Genomic DNA, 23,078 nt, shown 5'->3' with positions numbered 1-23,078 from the left:
AGAAAAAAATTGTAAACATTATCATAACTTATTAATAAATGTGTGTGGTCCCTTAAAGCTCGTGCGTACTGCGCATACGCATACAAAAAACAACACCGTAAATGGATTATTCGAGCCACGGCGATGAATAAAAATACTAGTCGATTTAAAATACTAAACGATAATAACTACGTTTGTTTTAATGCAAGCCACGCGAGTTGACTAAGTTGAGATATAAGTTTAAGTTACTTATAACCTCAATATTAGAATATTTTTGTATATGTGCTGTATTCTGTGGCTAATACAGATAATAAATAATACAGCGCATAGACAAAGAGCAAGGTGTTTATTGTTTATCGCTAATTATAATGATTTTGCTGTTTAAGCCAAATTCGAAGTTTGAATTTGATTAACGATTAAAATCTTTCCAGTCTAGGAAACAGATTGGAGGCGAGAGTAATATAGGACATAGATAAGACCTAGCAAATTAGTCAACACACGGTACAAGGCACTTTCATTGTTTCATTATCAGCCAGCTTTCCACAGGTTTGCCACAGTTTAACCAGTGGTTGCCTAACAGTAGCTTAACATTGATGATTTTTGATTTGTTTCTTTCAGTGTATTGTAATTGTATATTAGAACATAATTACCAATTTTACTAACATTTTCTTAAGGCCTCGAGACGAGGCTAACATAATCTATATTAGTCATTACCAAAAATGTGTATGATAAAACATTTTTTATTTTATATTATACTACATTTTACTTCCAATTTGTTTGCTGAATTGTCAATACTCTGTCTGAATTTTAATTAAAAGTTTCGACTTACTGTTGATATGCTTCATACTGTGGCGGTCATTATAAAAGCAAATACAATTTATCGGTACAAAAGGGAATAAGGTTTTCTCTTTATCAAATAACTTCGCTATGATTTACTTTAGCTATTTTTGGGTAAACACGATTTCGTGATCGGGATCTATTGATAACATGTTATCTTCTGTACCTACTGTACGGTGAAAATTTAATGTACAAATATAAATCAAAATATTTACCAAATATATAAATTAATAAAGTTAAAAAAATAAAAAAAATATTGTATATAATAATTTGTTTCTAATAATTTTTGGTTCATTACAATATATGTCTGCCATTAAATTTAAAAAAAAAGTTTCACGTACATTAACTGCATAGTACTACAACTTTACTAAGACTTTCGTTGCCTAAAGTTCAGCAGTGTTTAAGACATGATGAATGAGTATAGATAAAGAGACGTTTTCAAAGAAACCGCGCAGTTTCCGTATCCTCCAGCAAACTTTCACTCGCCCCGCCCAAACACCAAGCTATTTCTAGGCATTAACATAGATTAAGTATACTCAGAGATTTACGAAAAATACAAATTACGTATAAAATGTCATATAAAAACCAATTTTGTTTTTTATTCATATTTATGTATTTTGGCGTAAATAAATAAATGTTTATTATTAATGACTTCATTTAAAAAAATATTTTACAATTAATAATAAAATAATATTCTACTAGCGTTATAACCCAAATGGGTCTTGACCTCAGATTGCATTTGTTTCTTTATTTATTTTTATATTTTAAGACAATTAGGTGATCAGCCTTTTGCGATTTCCTCACTATAATTTCCTTCACCGTAAGCGATATATAAAAATATTACGTATACAATATTGGACATCAGATATAAGTTATACTAAATTTGCCGATTTAGGGAAAAATGATGAGAGTAAATTTTTACGCGCGCGCACTTTTGTTTTAGTTTTTTCTACAAACGTAGAATAAATTTTTTTAAAAGAATTTTATCTAAGCCAAAGAAGTAATACTTCAGTGTACATAAGTAAGTACACACAAGATTTTTTTTGACGTGATAACGTCTTTAAAATCGTTTTAGTCGGGTGACATGTTCAGAAACTTGTGTCACACCAAAACCTCACGAGCGCGATCGCAGGTATAACGAGAGAGAGACGGACCGATCTCCCGTCTCATCTCGAGCGCTGCCAGTCATTCCGTGAATGTATGAAGAAAAATGTATATCATAGTCGAATAAGTAAACTTGTCATTTTACGCCCGAAATTTATCATCAAAAGTGTGAATAAAACGATAGATGTAATTTAAAATTTGAAAAAATTGTTATCTTCATTAATTCCTTACTTCCCAAAAACTTATATCACCAATAAGACGTTATCACGTAAACATCTCGATCGTAAACCTACTTTACAAACAACCAATATTTTTTAAAATTATTTATATTTATAAAATAAATCTCCATTACATTACTCTATGACAAGACGACTCAGAGGTCTCGTATAAAGAGGTTCTTGCCCTGGGCTCTGCCTGACCCACTGACTCGGACAGGTTGCAAAATTGAAGGTCACAAGACATTCTAATAAATTAATCTTTTTATGGTTTAATTAATAAAATTAAACATTTTATTGGTGAATTAATTATTTTTTCCTAATGAACATTATTTTTATTAATTAATTCTGAGCCGCTGAAAAAAGTGCTCAGTAAAATTTTTATTTAAGATATTTATTTTTATAAAACTTAGTACTAAAAAATTACTTTCTCGTTTACACTTTAAAGTGAATACAAAATATACATTCTAGGAGATAGGGTGTAGTGCAATGAACGTCTACAAAAGATAAAAATGAAAATTGTTTTAAATTACAACTCAGGCGCATTTCCTCACTGTAATAATTCACTTCCAAGATTGCACAGCGAAAGCAAACTATTTATTGAGCTAACACGATAGCAATTACGATCATAGAATGTTAATTCCAACAATTGCGTGCTCACTCCTCTGTTGCAATTAAAACCCTGTTATTATTTATTAATATTTCTATTATTGTGTTTTGGGTGGGCTTATTATAAATTTGTACACACTGAAGTAGCCTTATTCTGTGATCAAAGATTACGATAATCATTTTACTATTAGAAAACTGACAAATGACAAGATACTAGACAAGTCGTAATATAATAATGAGCACAGATAAAAGAACAACGATCAAGGAGTTTCCCATAAATAAACTAAAAAAATCTCATAATTTTTGACAATACTTTTACTTTTGAAATATTTTGTTGATTTATAATTATATTTTATAAATATTTTAATTTTGGTACATTTTGTTTATATTTTATCAAAATGTCGTCAGAAATTTCCGATGAAGAGGATAAAACTGAAGTTATATTCGAGACAAATATGGAGATAAGTTCCGAAGAAGATCCACCCATGGAGCAGTGGTCTTCACTTATTTTAGATGCTCCTGAAGAGAATAAAAAGAAAATACTTTACGAAAAAGGTTTATACGACCCGGGAAGTGGAGAAGTTTGCGCTAAGTACATTTCAATGTCTCAAAGCTCTGTTCTGAGGCATCCATACTATAACTATCCTGCTGTCTTAGACCCAGGTATTACAGCGGCCCTTTTATTACCAGAAGCACCACTGATATATCCTGACGATGGACAAGAATTATACCTTGCTCTTTGCGACGAAATGGATCAATGTCCCGTCAAATCGTTTCATCGCGGACTTCTTACAAACAGCATAGACTTAAGATACTATTGCGTGAATCCATTTGGCGTACGACCTATGGCATTGGCCCTGCAATACAACAAACATGTAACCTCTATAAACTTTACGGATAATTTTCTTAATGAAGATTCTTGCTATCATCTTGGTGAAATGTTAATTTGTAATTCTACTCTTCACGAGTTAAATTTGTCTGGGTGTCGGGTCGGACCTATGGGCGCAAAACAGCTGTTTGTTGGGTTGATTTTAAATAAGAAGCTACGTATTTTAAATTTAAATCAAAATGAAATCGGTGATGCAGGCATCGAACATTTCGCGAATGTTGTATTTCGTGGTATTGGATTATTGCAAATTTCGCTAAGCAAAAATAATATTTCTGGCAAATCTTTGTTGACTCTAGCGGAATCACTGGAAACTCACAATAAATTTACTCACATAGATCTATCAAAAAATAATCTATATTCCCCACCAAATGGTATCGTTAATTTTCTAGGACAACTAAGCGGGAATAAATTACTTCAAGAATTGAATTTATCATGGAATGCTCTTTCTGGTGTTCGGATTGCTGGAGCTATTAAATCTGTAATGAGAGCACCAAATTTAAAGATTTTAAACATAAGCAATAACCGATTTACTGGTGAAGCTACAGAAAATCTTATTGGAAGTCTTGCACGAGCGAAAAAGTTAATAACATATAATCTTTCTTACAATCCATTGACGCCGGAAGATGCACTTCTAATTTTAAACAAATTGAAATCAAATGCAGTTAAAGTCCAAAATGTCATGTTGGACAACATCTTTGTCAATGGTGCTTTTCTTGTGCTGTTGGATCAAATCAAAGCTATGAAATCGAAACAAAATCTAGTAGTTGCTTATGGAGGTGTTGTTTCAGCTTTTAAACTGAAAGGTCCTGATATGAGAGATCTAGTCCTTAATCGAGCTGAGTATTTAACGAAAAAGCCAAAGAAACGAACCGATATCGCCCTAATAATTTTGCAAATACATAAAGATGTTGGATATAAAGAAATAATTCAAGCCAAGGCTTTTCAAGAAGCCATTGAAGGAACTGATGCCCCAATTGATAGTGATCTTATTGATGAAATTGTGAATGCTTTTCCCGGACCAAAGGGTAAAACAAAATTAATTAATCTAGGTCAACTAATTGACTTTATAAACAGGAAGTGGCCTGAAAGAAAATTACCGCCCACTCCACCTCCGGAACCTGAACCAGAACCCGAACCAGAGCCACTTCCTCAAGAACCAGAACCTACTAAGTCGAAATCGAAGAAAAAGAATTAAAATGTTTTTATGCATTTACGCTTTTAACTTTTGATAAGTTTTATGTTTAATATCTTTTAGTTATTGTGTATTATATATGTGATTGGATTTGTTACATTGTTATTTGAATACATATGTTTTAATTTGTTATACAACATTTTACTGTTTTAATAAATAAAAAGATACCTATACTGAAATACAAAAAGTTTTTTTTGCTAACGGACAGACACACAGTAATGTGTTGCGTACGATATCATTAGAGGGAATTCTTTCGTGGTTTTCTCAGCTAGTTAGGTCGGAGCAAGTCTTGGTTTGTTTTGATTCAAATCCTTTAAATATTTAAAGGCATTTAAAGATAGCTTATTATACTTCGCAGGTCTTCTATTATTAATAGAAAATGAATTTAAATTACAGGTAAATGTAAAATGCATCTTAATGAGTGTAATATAAACGAAGATAAAAATATTTTTGTAGGAGATAATAGTTTTTACATTACCAATATTAATACTTTTTACATTATGACAAAATGTTGTCATTGTTCTTTTCAAACCAGTTTTGCATATCTTTTGTATCAGTTACTGAACTAATGTTCAGTTCTTATATTCTTAAATCTATTTATTTTATAATATTATGTCTTTAAGTGAGAGTTCTATCAAGTCTACAGAAAAAGAGCCCGTGGTAAAAGTTATTTATAAGCGTAGTATTGATGACTCCTCCCAAGAGGCTCCAAAATCAGAATGGTCATCTCTTCAATTCGATGTTTCTGAAGAAAACATTAAGAAAATACGATACGAAGAAGGTTTATATGATCCCGGTAGTGGTGAAATATGTACAAAATACTTACCACTTTCTGCAAGCTCTGTTTTCCGTCATCCTTATTATAACTACCCTGGAATAGTTGACCCTGGTATTAAAGACGCTCTTCTTAAATCTGAACCTAAAACCATATATCCAGAAGATGGTCAAAAGCTTTATTTGGCTTTATGCGAGGAAAGTAATCAATGCCCGATACGCCAATTTTACCGTGAATTATTAACATCAAAAATAGACTTAAAATACTATGGTGTTAGTTCAAAAGGTGTTCGTCCTATTGCGTGTGCCTTAAAATATAATCGATTTGTGACTGTCGTTGATTTAACAGATAATTTCTTAGATGAAGATTGTTGTTATCACCTTGGTGAAATTTTAATCGAGAATATTACTTTAGAGGAATTAAATCTCCATGGATGCCGTATTGGACCGGAAGGCTTAAAGCGACTTATCGCAAATCTCCACATAAACAAAAGTCTTCGTACGCTTAATCTATGTAAGAATAAACTTGGCGATAAAGGTTTAGAATATTTAGCCAAATCCATATTTTTGGGCGCAGACATCGTTGATATAAATTTAAGCTATAACGAACTAGGTCCCAATTCATTAACTTCATTATGTGACGCTTTTGAAACTCACAACAAATTGAAATGCATTGATTTATCTTGGAATAATATAATGTCGGCTAACGCTGTTTTTAGCCTTTGTCAAAAGTTTGCTCAAAATGAAGCATTTGAGTATATAAATTTATCTTGGAACTCATTGAGTGGGGCGAAAATTGGTAATTCTATTAGAGTATTGATAGCGAGGTGCCCAAACTTACATAGTATATATTTCAATAATAATAGATTGTCATCAGAGGTTGTTAAAACTATTTGCGCAGGATTAGTAAATTGTGGTCCTAAATTAACTACTTTAGATTTATCTTACAATAAATTAATGCCCGAAGACGCTCTGTTATTGTTAAGTTGCTTAAAAAATAGAAAAGTGAAGTTAAAATATCTACTTCTCGACAATATAATTGTGAAGGAAGAATTTGATGCCCTTCGTAAAGAAATATTGCAACAGAAATTCCGGAAAGATACTGTTATTACACATGGCGAGGTAATACCCGCATTCGTGCCTAAAGGTGTTGATATAAGAGAAATCTTATTTAACAGAGCAGATTTCTTATGTAAAAAGAAAAAGAAAGATATTGCTCTAATATTGCTTGGAATACATAAAGAATTTGGGGCGCAAATGGATACTAAAATGTTTGCACGAGCCATAAAAACCAATGGGGCACCCTTGGATGAAGATGTCGTAGAGGCGATGACAATTTTATTCCCAGGTGCTGTACTAGCGAAGTCAAAAAATATAAACTTGGCAGATTTGGTCGACTACTTGTCTCGTAAATGGCCTGACAGGAAACTACCTCCAACACCGCCTCCAGAACCTGAGCCTGAACCAGATCCAAAGAGTCCAAAGAGTAAGAAGAAGTAGTTTTATATTTTTCTTAACTTTGATAAGTTTGTTGTTTTATAATCACATTATTTGATAATACTTAGATTTAATTATGTTTATTAATAAATAATCGGAGAAAGCACTATCAACTGTAAACTTATTTCCAATAAATATGTAAGTTCCTGTTCGGACATCGAATATCGGCCACCTGGTTATTGAATGTTTCAGACAAAATCGACTCAATTGGAATCTCCACGCCTAAAAACAAAGTCTTAATTTCCAATACGTGCGTATATGTTCCACGTTTCTTTTATAGGATTTGCATTAGAGTGAACGCGTGATTTGTCTCCATTGTTGAATGTCACGGCGTGCATTTAGACGCATGCTAATTCAAATGTATTCTATGCGCTTGTTCGAATACATATTCATGCTTAACATGTTAATTTATATTCTTGAATTCATCCTAAATTCTATATAAATTGAAGTAATTTTTTTTATATTTTTCATTATTCATAAAAATTTATAATTGAGGTATTTTCGTATCTTATGAATCATTAGTTCTTTATGTTGTGCCCTATACCTGTATCTGTATCCTATACCTACACTCCTCTTTATTTTAGGATCGTAAATTTATAAACCGTAAAAAAATCTATAAGTAATTTCATGTTGCTCCTGGTTAAATTAGACAGTTAAAACTAAAAGTACTGAATAATCTGTAACATCTAAATACTTAGCATGTAATAAATCCAGTGGTTAGCCGATGTGCCTCGATTAGGCCGAACACCACAATACCGTGTAGACGGGGATGCGCACAGTAGCGTGCATCACGCGAGCTCCTGTCCGCTTATTATTATTTATTACAATCTTAAGACTCCAAACGCCTGATCATATCAAAGGAATTAGCTTTCCAAAAATTAAAATAATCCTCGGACATGTATTCTTCTACTTCTACTTTTTGGAATGCACAATGTGTTTTCTATCAATGGCGCTACAAGCTTTTTAGGTCTAAGCCTCAGGTTTCTGTATCTGTTTCATGATCAATGTGATAGGCAAGTAGGTAATTTGCCTTCTTTGCCTGACACTTTCGTTAAATTTGTGTCTAAGTCAAGCCGATTTACTCAGGATGTTTTCCTTTACTGTACGAGCGAGTGTTAAGTAGTTTACTGTACGCACGTAGAAACAATGTCCATTGGTTGGCACAGCCGGAAATTAAACCTACGACCTTATGATGTTAGTCGCACGCTGAAGCCACTAGGCCAACACTGCTCTCCACAATGATTGGGGTGGTTGAAATCGTTATCATATGGTTAATTAGAAATTTTCACCACCAGTATTTAAACTATGTTTTTAATGTTTTAAAGTTTCGTGCCTGGACAACACTTGTGATTTATGCTTAGAGCTTTCTCACGATACCTATTATTTATGATATATCTGTACAAATAATATTTGTGAATAGAAAGTGTTTAGCGCAAAGATGCGTCTTTCGTTGATTAGGAATTCGGGACAGGTCTGCGCTTGCGCACTCACATGTGAACTTTTACTTTTATACGACTTTTCTCTTTGTTTAACCTTGCATAAGGTTTGGTGGTTGCTTGAATATTTAAAGATGTTTACATTCTTTGGTGGTATTATTATTAATATTGGCATTGATGTTTGACTCAATAATGTTTGGAGTTTTTTTTTGATTGCAATAATTGTTAATGATTATTATTTATTTATTTGCAAGAATATGTAACAAAAATATGATGGTACAATCTAAAATTCTGCCACACATATTGGCGTGCAAATTTGTCTTAAAAGGTAGAATTTTATATAGTGAGTAGTGACCTATTACATATAACATATATACATAGTAAAATTATCATATAATCATATGATAGTATTCTTATATTAATTTACAACTAGATCATCACATTATTAAAACATATTATCAAATTAATATTAAATTTAATATCACCCAAATAATCATTAATAGATCATTTTTTATTGTGAATTACTAAATACAAGCTCATAAAAAGCTGTTTGAATGTTGCTCAAGAGACATTGGAAAAATATGGAGAAGGCTTTTACCCTATACAAATACTAAAACACTTAAAAAACTAACCTTAATTTTTAGAACTCATTAACAACTAATACTTATATTAAAAATAAACACAATTATTGTATGGATTAATTAATAAATCTTTAATAATAATAACTAAATACTTCACAATGTTATATACATATTTAAATACCTACACATATACTCACAATTTCCAATTAATCTCAGTTCCACAAGCTCTCTTTAATTCATGAAAGCTGTACCAACCATCATTTCGGGTATTGCCGATCGGATAAGAAATTGAATTGAACGCTGCATTGACCAGACTGATTTATTGTTTTGGGCCGACTTTTGGTTTCATTTAATTTGCTACTTTGAATTCGCCTTTTGATTTTTCGAGATAAGAATTCGAACCAGTCCTGTTTGACTACTTAAAGGTTTATTTTTAACGTCTTCATTGCTAAATTGAACTGATTTATCGGTAAGATAAAAGACAAGAATAAAAGTTTTTAAATTATAAGTATTATATCACAAATCACTCACAAATTTGACGACTCATTGGTCTAGTGGTTAGTACCCCTGACTGCGAATCCATGGGTCCCGGGTTCGATCCCCGGCTGAGGCGAACATCGATGTGATGAGCGTTTGGTGTTGTTCTTAGGTCTTGGGTGTTTAAATATGTATTTATATGTATATCTATCTATAATATGTGTGTATATCCTTTGCCTAGTACCCATAACACAAGCTTCACCAGCTTCGCATGGGACTAGGTCAATTGGTGTGAATTGTCTTTTTAAAAAAAAAAATGCTTTTATTGCTTTAACTGTATCTCTCTCTCTCTCTTTAGTCGGTAGCTCATATCTGAGCGTCGAGGTCAGCATGGAAGCACTATCTGTTTCCACGGGTTTCTGTCCAGCGCCTCTCTTATAACAGTGTATACTTTTGAGGACGATGAGTCTTTCACTTGGTCAGTCCATATGGTTGGTGAACGGCCACGTAATCTTTTCTCCAAGTTCTCATCGCCCCTGCGCATTGTATGGCCGAAATAAGATATAATTCGCTGTCGGCATATGATAGACAGGCGTTTTACTGTGTAGGATATAATGAAATATGTCTGTCAAAATATCTGAGAATTAAATTTATACTTTAATTCTCAGATATTTTGTATATTCTAATGGAGCTAAAAAAGCTTTATGTAATACATTAATGTTACAATTACAATGACATCATTTGTCAAGCTAATAGAGAACTAGGTGATCAGCCTCCTGTGTCTGATACACGCCGTCGACATTTTAGTATTAAGGCATCTTTCCCCACGATATTTTCCTTCACCGTTCAAGCGAATGTTAAACTCGCACATAGAAAGTCTATTGGTGCACAGCCGGAAATCGAAACTACGACCTCAGGGATGAGAGTCGCTGAAGATACAGAACACTGCTGTTGCAATAAGCTAATTTATTTTCAAAATAAGAGTGTAAAACGTTTTAAAGATAAAATACAGAATAGGTAAATAGTCAATAATTTCACACACCCTGTCTAGTTTACCTTAAGTAAGGTTTGAATTATCCGTTCCCAACACCGAGCCCCATCCAAAAGCCATTACCAGTCTGATTATTTCCACTATTAGGATGCGCGTGAGCACCGCACAAAGGTACCGGTGATCTAATCCTTTGCCTGTCACCATACCGTCTAGGATCTATAGGACTAAATTAATATATTTTTTTAAAGATTCTATATAAATAATTTCCTTTGGTAAATGTGTCCACATTTAAATATGCCGTTTTTCTTATATATATTATACCTACAAAATACGCTGCAGACCACTATATTGGTAATTATTTAAGATGCCTAAAATATTTACGAATAATATGAATTATGAACTTCCACATCGTCGCTGTAGAATGATAACCTCGTATGTCCAGAGAGCCGAACATTACAGGAAACGACAAAAATGTTTCATTTCTGCAATGTTCGTTAAAATATTACTATGTGTTTTGTCTATAACGGATGGAATAGTTTTGGATGGTAAAAAGGACTTATTTATTAATATAAATAAGTCCTAATTTCACGATTATACCAGTTCAAAAAATAAATGGTTTCTTGACATACGAGTTTATCATTCTACATTGACGAAATAAGACAATTTCTGGAAAATTCCTCAGTAGGCTCTATTTAAATCAAGGATGCCCTACACCACCCATTGAGGCGTCTCCCACGGAGGACTGAGCATTCTAATTTATTATACAAACTATAAAAATTACGGCGACAAAAAACACAATCAAAATAATGTATACTGATAAAACTTATTTGTAATTATCGTGAAAGAAAAACCAGGCAGTTGAATTATTAATTTATTTAAAACACTTACAGAGAACACACGACACATAAAAAACACAATACATGCATGTGCATCAATGACAAGTGTGCACAACATTTAAAGGGAAACATTACAATTATAAAAGAGAAAATAAATAATACAATAAAAATAAACGACAATTAACTAGATTAAGAAATACAAATATTAAATCAAATATGCAATTTAAACATTAAATATATTTCTTCTTTGCAACTGTAATTGGTGACGGAACAATGGCTGCAGCATCTTACGCCTGAAGATATGGAGACTGTCATAAAATGGATCAGACAGGCATATCCTCAAAGCGTCGTTTACTAGCGTCGTTTACACCAGATAGAGATCTGTTTAGTTATAAATGAGATGGGTAATAATTAGAAAATTGATTACATTGGGGCACTGTCTAATACATAATTTAAAATTGCTTTATCCGATAAACACCCGTATAAGTTTCGAAACAATTAACAAATCATCTGCCAATTTCCCACCAGCGAAGATAATGCGAATAGCGCGTGTAATCCTCCGCACAATCATGCCACGAGAAACATCACATTCTGCTACGTACAAAATAAGACTCGCACATAAGATGCAATGAATCGATTACAAGGTATTTGCCAATGCACTAATTGTCGTTAATAGCGAGTTTGGGATGTCTTGCGCAAGCGCAGGTGCGCTCGAAATGTCATCGCGCGTGGATCGCGTATTTTTTCTCCAGAGATAACTGTGAACTTTTTCTTGGTCTGTCCTTTATTGGACTTGTTTATAGGTCAGTTATGTTATACCCACAGATAATGTCAATACGGTGAAGAGTTTTTATAAACTTTGGGATAAGACTACATAATCACCCCTTGACCATATTACCTAAACAGATGGTATCATGTCTATTGTAATTATAACTCTTTTGTAATTGTACATTTTTATGTATTTTAAAACCTAGCATTAATTGTTATCGTGACTCTTAAGATTATCAGTTTTTTTTATTTAGTTATGCACTGCCCTTAGTATTATATAAGGCCTAATATTAATACAAAAATGGGCTGATAAATAAAATGGACCAGTGGAATTTCTTTCTATGTGCGTATTTAACATTTGCTGGAACGGTAAAGGAAAACATCGTGAGGAAACCGGCTTGCCGTAGAGCCAAAAATTCGACGGCGTGTGTCAGGCACACAAAGTTAATTTATGTAAATTGACAAAAATCATTTATCATTAATGCAATGAAGATGTTGTCTTCATCGCCTGCCTATATATTCGCTAGACATAGGTATACATTACGCAGATAAGTGAAACCGCAGCATCCCACACTAAACACACAATACGGCGCGGGCGCAGATAAGATATAATTCACAAGCACTTTCCCACGCGTCGCCGAAGGTCGATCACGATATTGTAAATATTTGATACGATCCTACAAGTCGCGGGTTCATGGCCTCCCAAATTAATTATTTGATGTTAATCTGTCAGTATGTTACGTATTTTGTACTGTCAGACGTATCATACCTAATATGGCACTCAGGAGTCAGACTGGAGTAGGAAATTGGATTGGATTTAGTGGACATATAGCCGTAGAATTGTTTACGAACCATTATTAAATACGAAATAATACAGTTATTCAAAACACTATGTATCGCTAAATAAAATTCAATCAAATGTTTAGTATGCATAAGTTATATTTATATTAAACATATAAAGATAAAATTATGTCGCCAAAAATTATCTTTTTTATAGATAGGGCAAACGGGAAGCTCACCTGATGTTATGTGATACCGCTGCCCATGGACACTCAATGCCAGAGGGATCACGAGTGCGTTGTCGACCTCTTTAGTCTATGGCAATTATTATAAATAAAGTTTACTAATCAACGTCATCAAACCTAATCTACACTAAATACAAGAGGAAGTTAACGAATACAGATTCAAAATTTTCTAAGAGCGCAAGACAAATGGGCCATTCAAATCCGAGCAATCACATTGAAATTTAGTGAGAAAAGTTTCCTACTCTCCCATAGGGATAGTTTTCAATCAAAGGTCTCCTAGGGCTGTGCAATTGTGCACGTTGATAAAAGTGTTAAGGTAAAATCTATATCAAACTAGCAAACCCGGCGAACTCCGTTTCGCCACCAGATTGCTTTTTTTATGTAACATTTCGTTTGGTGATCCCGCTTTTCTGTTAAAAGTTTTCCTGAATTTATTATAGTTTATTGCTATAAACCTCACGGAGCCCGAAACCTTTCCAACGAATGCAAAACCGTGGAAATCGGTTCGTGCGTTCTGGAGTTATAGCGTCAGGAAGGAAAACCCGACTTATTTTTATATAGTAGATATGTTTTTGACGTACAGAAGTGCTCTGCGGAGCTCTGAATCTAAGGGTCTGCCTAGTAGATAATTGTTTCATTAGTCTTTAGTTTGAAGTTCAGCTGTTCACCAATGCATTTTTCTACTTATAATAGGTTTCTAAGTAGAAAAATTAACCTGCTGGAAATGTGAAGTAAACGCTTAGGTCTTATACCCAAAAATTCACGTCTGTTCCTGGCATTGACTGGCTGTTCCATGAGGACGCATGTGTCATACGTATTTCTTCTTCTTCAGTAGCACTCTTAATTTCTGAAGGTCGTGTTAGTAGCACCGCACAACTTCCTCCACTCTCCCCCGTCTTTGGCAAATCTCTGCACCTGTAAGGGCCTTACTTGATCGGTCGAGCGAGTAGGGGATCGGCCTAGGTGTCTGGTGCCCTCCACTCTGCCAGTCACGATGAGTTTTTCTAAACTTTCTGGATCACTGCGTTCGTGCGTCCCCATATAGGGCTATCAAAAATATTCAATTCCTAAAAATAATAAGCGCCATAAAAGTACACGAAGTTGTGAGACTTGAAAGTAGATTTTATTTTTATTCTGACATCCCTAATCGCACCCACTCAAATGAAGGTTAATGCGTCCAACATTCCACAGTTAATTGTCTCCTGCAGTAGGGACTAATCCTAATGGTAACGGAATCCAACTGAATTCGACACGGTCAACACTGTTATTACTGGGAATAGACAAAGATTAATTTTATAGTACAGTTATGTTTTCAAATCTAAATTAACTTTCTATCGGAAATTTAAAAACGATTGCTGTGAAATGCGTTTGCCTGAAATAAAACGCTTATACGCGATAAGGCCCGTTGCAGTTCATTTATTTCCGTATTTTTAATAAAGTACCGAAGACCACAGAGTAAAATGTAAATACAGTTGGTAAGAAAGATTAGGTCATAGATCATGAAATGATTATATGCTTCTGAATAAAAAAAATATTTTTTTTTAAAGTTTACCACGTAATATATTGCTATATCTACAGTATATGTTACAAGCTATCTTTTCTAAAATAATTGTAAAATAAATGACAATTATGGTAAACAAAAAATTACAAAAAATTTAAATACAATTGAAAAAATTACACTGAATTTGTATAGAATTAAATCTCCTACGAATGCATTTGTAATAGTTAATGTCATAATATGATGGGGGCAAAGGGTGTCCACAATGAGTCTCCATCGCGTTTGGTCTAGAGTTTTATTTATTGTCTATGGCAAGCCATCACACATCATCTAAAAAACATAATCTAAAGTCAACTATTCAACTTGTTTCTTCTAAACTTAAAATAGATTTGTTTAGAAAAAAAACTATTAATTTAAATAAAGAAGCTTAATCAATCGTTTTTTTAAAACTGGGTCTCATTAACATACGCGTAGGTTATAAATTACATCATTTTTCACAATCGCTAACATTCATACAACCTCCATTGTTTCTATAACTTTAAGGCATCTTAATATATTGTAATAAAGAGTTTCACTTAATGAACTTGTAATCTGTCAAAGCGATAATTATTTTGCTTACAAGATTTATGAATTCATAAACACTCGTTGGGTAATATAACGTTAGAAAAATACTCTTTTGTTTCTTTCTCTCAAATTGTATTTACGCTCTGATGAAGAGAGACAGATCAAAACGGTGTAAATGGTTTGTTTTAGTTTTTATATGGGATTTAGAATTCGCTGCACCCTACTCAAATGACGCAATAATTTAGTTAAGAAATGAGAAATTTCTTAGTTTCTTCCTCAGCTCATAATGCGTTTTGACTTCTGTGACTCTACTGGCTAATAACTGTTTTTTTTAACTATTCTTAACAGCGGATTTTGTAGCCAAAACAAGTCGTTATTGCTACGAGTCGCAGATTCTTTGTGAAAATAATGAGTATAATTAATTAATTGGATTCGATTTCTATAAAACATAAAAATGTTATTATCATGGTTTTTGGTATCAAATTTGATATGATGGTTATATAATGTGTGAACTGTGTGATTTGTAGCATGATGTAAACCGGATATCCTGCGTTTGATTCCCGCTATAATAATAGATGTTTCAGGACAAAAGGCTGAATTCCTTATAAAGAATATTAATGCAAGATACATACGTCTTACTTTAAAGTTCGTCGTAGGTACCCACAAAAACAAAACACTAAGCACAGCGAATGAAGCCCACTTAGGCAACACTTAGTATTGAATATTAAAATCAACTCACCTCAGGTGTTGGAGTACAAACAAAAAAACCATAAGAAACGAACAGTTTCGTGCATCGGGAAGGCATTTAATTAATAAATTTGCATATAAGTGCTGCGCTCGCGCATTCGAAAGGAAAATGGCTGCATTATCGGTCATAACTAACTTTCGACTCGCCCGTAATTGTGCAGTTGTTTTAATCTTTTTTAAAGCTAATTTTTCAATTTTGTATACATTCGAAGTCAAGTTCAACAAATTTCTTTTCCTTAGCGTATGTATTGTTTAAAATACTGAAACGAATATAAAAAAAAACAGTGACGCTAGAACTTTTTGCTCTAGGCCTCAAATTTCTGTATCTGCTTCGTGATCATTTGTTTTTTTTCAACCAGTAATAATAATCTAATGTTCTGTGCCTGACACGCTGGTAAGGGATGCCAAGGTTCCTTCACCATACGAGTCTTAACGCGCACATAGATAGAAAGTCCATTGGTCCAGGGATCGAACCTACAACTTCAGGGATCGCACTGAAGCCACCAGGACAGCACTGCTCCATTATATAGGCACTGATGGAAGATTTTTTCTTTTCACGCATCATTACCAATATGTGTTAGCGTAACGAATAAAACTTTCGCGTTTCTCGTAATTATAGTAAAGAAGATTTTCAAAATTAATATTGCATCAAATATTGTCTTTGAATAATTATTTCTATCCTCCTTGATTATATCCTCCTTCCGTTGCTTTGAACACATTGTCTATGTCAATAAAATGATTCCAAAATATGGATTCAATGTGTTATAGTTCGATATTTAGAAATAGTTCATCGATTTTTAAATATCGAACGACTGATTTTTAGATTTTTATTGAGTCCTTAGAGCATGGTGTTATGATCACGCCTTAAAGACTCCCCTCCCAACGTCCATCTCATCGTATGTGGTTAGAACCACAAGTGACGGATCAGGTTCCTTGTTTACTTTTTTTTGTTTTAGGGATACTGCGTAAAAACAGCTTGGGACATAAGATTCTGTAGCGAGATTCAAAATTTATTAGAATTCATTTAGAAGCGATTGTCTATGATAATAAAGTCTATAGTTTCCATCCTGACCATAGACAATTATTATTGAAATACATGCTACCGTATGTTATATATATGTGTAAAAAATAAAAAGCCACCTTAATTCCATACTGTAAAAAAACAAATCAGGTGTTAGTTTTGTTATTAAACACTTAGTCTACGTTAGTTGTTGTTCTTTCCATTGCTTCGTGATCTGCAGTCTGCCTTATGGTTAAAGGCCACCTCCTGGACTTCCCATTTGGATCTATTCTTTGCTTCCTCCATCCATTTCTCCCCGAAAACCTTTATCATACATACTTATGAAAAATGAGTTTTTTCTAAACTAATTCTATAGAATTCAATTTAGGCCTATACAATTATGGGAAATCTTAGAAATACTCTTACCGCATCACCTTGATGGCTTTCACGTTCTGCTTCACGAGACATTTTCTTCTGCTAACTAGCGAACTTTGGAATAGAATCCCGGTTTGGGTCTTCTTATCTCTTCTCTCTCAGAGATACAACCTCCAATTGTTTAAAGAAAAAGTATACTTCTCCCTCAAAGGCCGGCAATGCACCCACTAAAATCGGCTGCGATAACTGCTCCCCGTATCATATAAAAAAAAAGTTTCCCTTTTCTTTTATTGGACTTCAGAATAACGTTTGAACCTTTTAAATATGAGTTACAACCTCGTTCTTTTATGTATGAGTAATAAATTGGTTCAATCTTAAAAAGGCAGTTTTTAAGTAAAGCCGAATCACTTGCCTAGTTTACTAATAGAAACAACAAAACAAGAAAAAACTAACAAGGGGTAATATAATCCAACCGCGAGTCATTGTCCATGTTTTTATTTCTCCGTGCGGTGACCAGAGGAAGTTTTAAATGGTAACATTATGTGGTTTCTATTCGTTCCCATACTATTAAAATAAAATCTTAATTCTCAGGCAGACTGTTACTGGCGGCATGGGATTCATCAATTACTAAAAAAACGTGTGTGTACGTATGTATACGCGTGAGAAGTTATACTTCTTTGGCGTAACAAGATAAAAAAACTTTAGAGGTGTCAAGGGACGCCCGGATGGAACGAAATTCCTTTCGATTAATTTATATGTTATTTGGTATCATAACAGTATGATAGATTTTCTCGACACCAATCTTACGATAAAAAAAAAGCCAACATCACGAGGTGTTCTCAGGCGCCATCCAAGTACTGACCTCGCCCGACGTTGCTTAACTTCGGTGATCAGACGAGAACCGGTGTATTCCAATAGCAAATAGCAAAAAAAGTGTCGTGACAACTTTTCGTAAGAATTTTTTCCGTCTAGCCCCCTTTCACAACGCGCGATAAGGAACTTCGTTCCAAAAATATATTCTACGTTTATAGAAAAACTAAAATGTTGACTATAGCTAACTTCAGGGTGTCGCTTTTGACGGTGTGCGTTTAAGTAAGTTTGCACTGGATTTTATGTATGTACTGACTAAGCAAGCTGTTATATTCTATACATATATAGTTTATACAACATATATACGAGTCACGCCTCGTTACTTGAGAGACCATAACTCAAAAATCCAATTTAACCGGCCAATTATCCACGTCATAAAAATATCACAAGTTGATTGATGTAAGGACTTATCTGATGGCGTGACGCGGCGCACGCGCAGACATATGCGCACGCATGCACTATGAACCGACGACATACGATACGATCGAATGTTTGCTGAAATCAATCAATTGATTGCGAAATGTTGGTCGTGATGTTTACGGAAACGTGTACAACGTTTTTTTATGTAAGCTTATTGTGTGAAGTCTAAAGAACTATCTCAGATGTTAAACTTAGAACAAACTCATGAGACGGCTTATACGTTTCAATACAGGGAGATATACCTACACACATATACATATTATAAAAGAAAACACTTACACATTATACAAAGCCAAAACAGATTACATTGTTAAACAAAATATACGAAACAGAAAACAAATCAAGTACATTCATAGATAAAACATAATTAAACATTAAAGAATCTACAACTTAATATTTGAAAAAAATTGTTGCTACCTAAATAAAGACGTGAAGTGTTCCCGCTCCTTAAAATATTTCCTCACACCCGATGATGATGATGTAACGATGGTACGATGGAAAATGTCTACATCTTCTTCTTAATCTTGTTCGTACGAGGCACATGGGATTTCGTAATATATCTAAAATATTTTCTAAAGGAACGATCATGAGATCTTTGCTACTCCTACTATTTCATTTAGCAAAATAAAGAGGTACACAAAATTTTCAAATGATACATTTTATTTGATCCGTTAACAGCAATATCTGTTTAACCATTTCAGTATTCATTAGTTAGATTACGTTCCATTATACATTGACTTACAAACAACATTCCCAAAAGATAATTGTCCATTTCACGTATGATAAGCCCTAATTCCGATTCATAATGCATTTATGTTTATACTTGCACATACCTCAATCAGGTTGTTTTAAAATAGAAACATCATTTTTCTAAGCGCACCCATTTGTGTGGTACGTCACTTCACGATCCTATCTCGAAATACCAACATGCTGGGTAATTTTTTAAGACCATTGACCACCAGTGCTGCATAACTTTACCACATTTAATGATTTCAATTTATTTTTTACTATTTATAACATTTATTTCCAACACTTAAATATTCAGTATATATTCTTATATTACATAGTAATTATTATTATTGTTAATAATTTAAAATTGATGAATAGAAAATTAAAACAAATTTTAAAATGTTGGCCCCTGTGGTGTACCTTTAATGCTGGCAGAGTTTCCTGGCTGTATTGCGATACTTATTCGTTGAGCGAGGAAAGCACCAGCTCTGGGGTCACCGGTACTACCAGGCGCCAACTTAAATATTTAATTACTGCCTGTGCACTTGAACCCCAAAGCCCGAAAGTCTCTACTCCAAAGGGAATAGAACCAAAGTTGGAGGAAAGACTCCAACGGATTTTTGAGCCCTTTATTATTTTCCGCCTGCTGCGGCCGCGCCAGCTTTTGTGCTTCAGAGGGTGGTGGGACGGGGCTAACGTGTCCACACAATTAGATGGGATGGAATGGGATGTCCAAAGCCAATCCCATCCTCCAAGGGATAGAAGACATCCTATCCGGAGACTTGCCTATGTCTCTAGGGATGCCTGTTGTTTTTAGACTTATGAACATGGCTATGTCTTCAAAACTAACCAAAGGACAATTATCAGCAAAGTTTATGCTGCGAAATATATTGAATTCCTCAATATAAAGGCAAAAATATCGTCGTCAAAAAGGAATCAAAGATTGTGCGATTTTTTTTTTAACTAAGTAATAATAGATCACTTTTGACATATGTCAGTATAGCTCCATAGATACATTGACGCAACATATTAACGACGTCCATTTCACTCTTTAGAACAGAAATTGTTTACTCAGTTTAGAATGGTTTCTTAGTGAAAGTAAATCGTAAAATTACCTGCTATTGTCATTATTACAATATGTTACCGGAATTGAAAATAGTTAGCGATTGTGATGTTCTGACTTCAACATTATAATATACTTCCGTCGTTATAAAGCTTTATAAACTTTGATCGGGTGGGACAGCAGTAGCAGTTTAATCTTTATTAAATTAATTATTTATTTTATGAGATATATTTACTGTTAGAGATACAACTGCATAGCTAAAGGGCTCTAACTATCAAATAGGATGAATGAGGACTTCAATTAGTTCTGTCAAGTAGACGATCACATCCAAGCCGCGTTAACGATATGCCATATAGTAAAAATTATTATATAATTTTGTTAAATGTATCAGTTATACTCTTGTTGTTTTAACAAACTAACTAATAATTATTAGGTTCTTTAAACTATTCAAACCATAAAAACACGTCCAAAAGATTGTACGACTTAAAAAATGCATAATTCAAAATAATCAACTAGAAGCATGTCCGGAGTTATTTTGGGATCCTTTTCAAAGCCACCGGTTTTTTGTTAATCACGTCGAGATAAGGGAAGCGTGCTTAAAAGGACTCACGAAGCTCTATGATAACAAAAAAATTATCTAAAATATTCGAGGTTTGATGCTTTTAAATGTTTTTCGTTTTAAGATTGTGCCGATCACGTTGTAATAGTTTTTAAAATGTCAATGGTCCAATTATTATCATATAAACAATGTTTAAAAATGACACAATGATATACCATCAAAACTTGTAAAAAAACCAATTCTCTTAACTCAGTTCTTCTACTGTAAAAAGTTGTGAGATCCATGTAATAAGTCGGTCAAATATTCAGTCCCTACTTAAGGACATTCTGTCTTAAGTTATTACGTAATTAGCTAACTTAACATCTAATAGTGAGCATATCAATATTGAAAAACGTTCATGTTTTAAATAAATAGATTGACTTGGCTTTCTAGTTTTATCTACAACGAAGTTATAAGTTATAATTGTGTAGAAAATAAGGTTAGCGGTTTAGTAGAACCGTCCTTGGTTTTAAACTCTGCTATTCCTAGGATGAAAGCTAGTTAATAAAGTTCTTGCTTTTTATATCACATATTTATAGGTTGTAAGAACTCTGTTAGTAATAGTTTTTAAGTATAAAGCATGCTAAAGCATGCAAAAGTACAATTTGTATTTATTGATATTATTGTTTATTTCTATATTTAAGTTTTTATTGTAATATATCGTAAGCATATTTTATGCCAAGGGACCTAACCTAATACAATATCCTAAAACCCTTAACAGTCGTAAAGAATTATGTTTCTTGAACTCTTCAAGCGTCAGCCACAGATTTGAGCTATATTTTTGTACCTAAATTAATAAAACGAAAGAAAGAGATTTTCGTTAAGTTTTAATTAAAGTAACTGAGTAGTAACTAGAGTTCAAAAAACTACATTATAAACTTCTGTCTACTTGATTGATGGTGTACCTCGCCAGAGTCTAATGGATCTCTGACGTTGATTCAATAAACCCTTCATTAGGGATCTCGTGATACTATGATTATTTCGGGTCTACATATTGTGAATTACGTAATGCATGAGAATCATAATGTATTTTGTGTAATGGATAATTTTGAAGCACAAAATTACTTAGATGAGGTATTTTGACCACATATATCCACAGTGAAATCGAATCACGGGTTGATGAAAAAAAAATTGAAATCTCTTTACGATATATAGAATACAAAATTAATTTAGTATTATTACTATGTAGGTTAAGAATATTTTAAATACTCTTTAATTACTTATTTCCATATCAACAATTTGTACTTTTATATTATACAGTTTTTTAATTATTTTATTCAAAATATATTTTTCCGTTACTGTATTTTTTATAAATCTTCTATTAGAATAAATATAGGCAATACAATATTTGGTTAACCTTTAAATTTTTTAATAACACAATGATAACGATAAATGATTTAATTTTATTACTTATAACATTCATTAGTAATATTCGGTTGATTATAAACATTTAAAATAACCGTCCATAATTTAAAAAAAACTGCTTAAAGATATCTTACGCAGAGTTGGAGATGCTGCTGAGAACTAACACATTACAACACACTCACACACTTTACACTCATTCACTCGTGTACATACAAACTCACATACACAGGTTTTACGCGTCGCATTTAAAAAAAATCGATTACAATAAATAATAATAAACTTTATTAATAACAAAATATGGTTGTGAAATATACAATATACATACGCTAGTCCCCACACAAGAGAGCACATGTGTTACAGTTACCTAGATTACAGCTCTTTCGTACATGCAAAAACAAATGAAGTTTTCTCTTCTCTTTTTATGTTTAACACAAAAAGAACATTAGTTAAATATCTTGAAATATTTTTTAAGAAAAAGTAATTTTAAGGTTAAGTAACTAAAAAATATGCCTGTGTATGGGTGTGTGTGCGTATTTGAGAGATGTTATAAGCGATGTAGATACAAAATCATTCCTCTCCATCTTGTTATTTTAACCGCTTAAAGCGAACGAGCGATGCTCAACGTATTCAATATAACTG

General features: G+C 33.2%; 3 protein-coding genes across 5 annotated transcripts in view; all 3 read left to right on the top strand.

Moving 5' to 3' along the window:
• The window catches only part of LOC125054549 (protein outspread-like), a 229,401-nt gene that overhangs the window by 144,858 nt on the left and 61,465 nt on the right, over positions 1 to 23,078 (top strand). The window lies entirely within an intron of this gene.
• Positions 3,076 to 4,998, top strand: LOC125054550 (NLR family CARD domain-containing protein 3-like). The gene has a single exon (XM_047656517.1). It carries the CDS (start codon positions 3,143 to 3,145, stop codon positions 4,826 to 4,828), a length of 1,686 nt encoding a protein of 561 aa, XP_047512473.1. The 5' UTR covers positions 3,076 to 3,142; the 3' UTR covers positions 4,829 to 4,998.
• LOC125054551 (leucine-rich repeat-containing protein 74B-like) lies at positions 5,365 to 7,205 on the top strand. Its single transcript, XM_047656518.1, has one exon. The coding sequence runs from the start codon at positions 5,438 to 5,440 to the stop codon at positions 7,097 to 7,099; it is 1,662 nt and encodes a 553-aa protein (XP_047512474.1). The 5' UTR covers positions 5,365 to 5,437; the 3' UTR covers positions 7,100 to 7,205.

The sequence above is a fragment of the Pieris napi genome, chromosome 12, assembly GCF_905475465.1.
Source record: "Pieris napi chromosome 12, ilPieNapi1.2, whole genome shotgun sequence".
NCBI classification, from domain to species: Eukaryota; Metazoa; Arthropoda; class Insecta; order Lepidoptera; family Pieridae; genus Pieris; species Pieris napi.
This window is presented reverse-complemented; position numbering and strand designations above follow the sequence as displayed.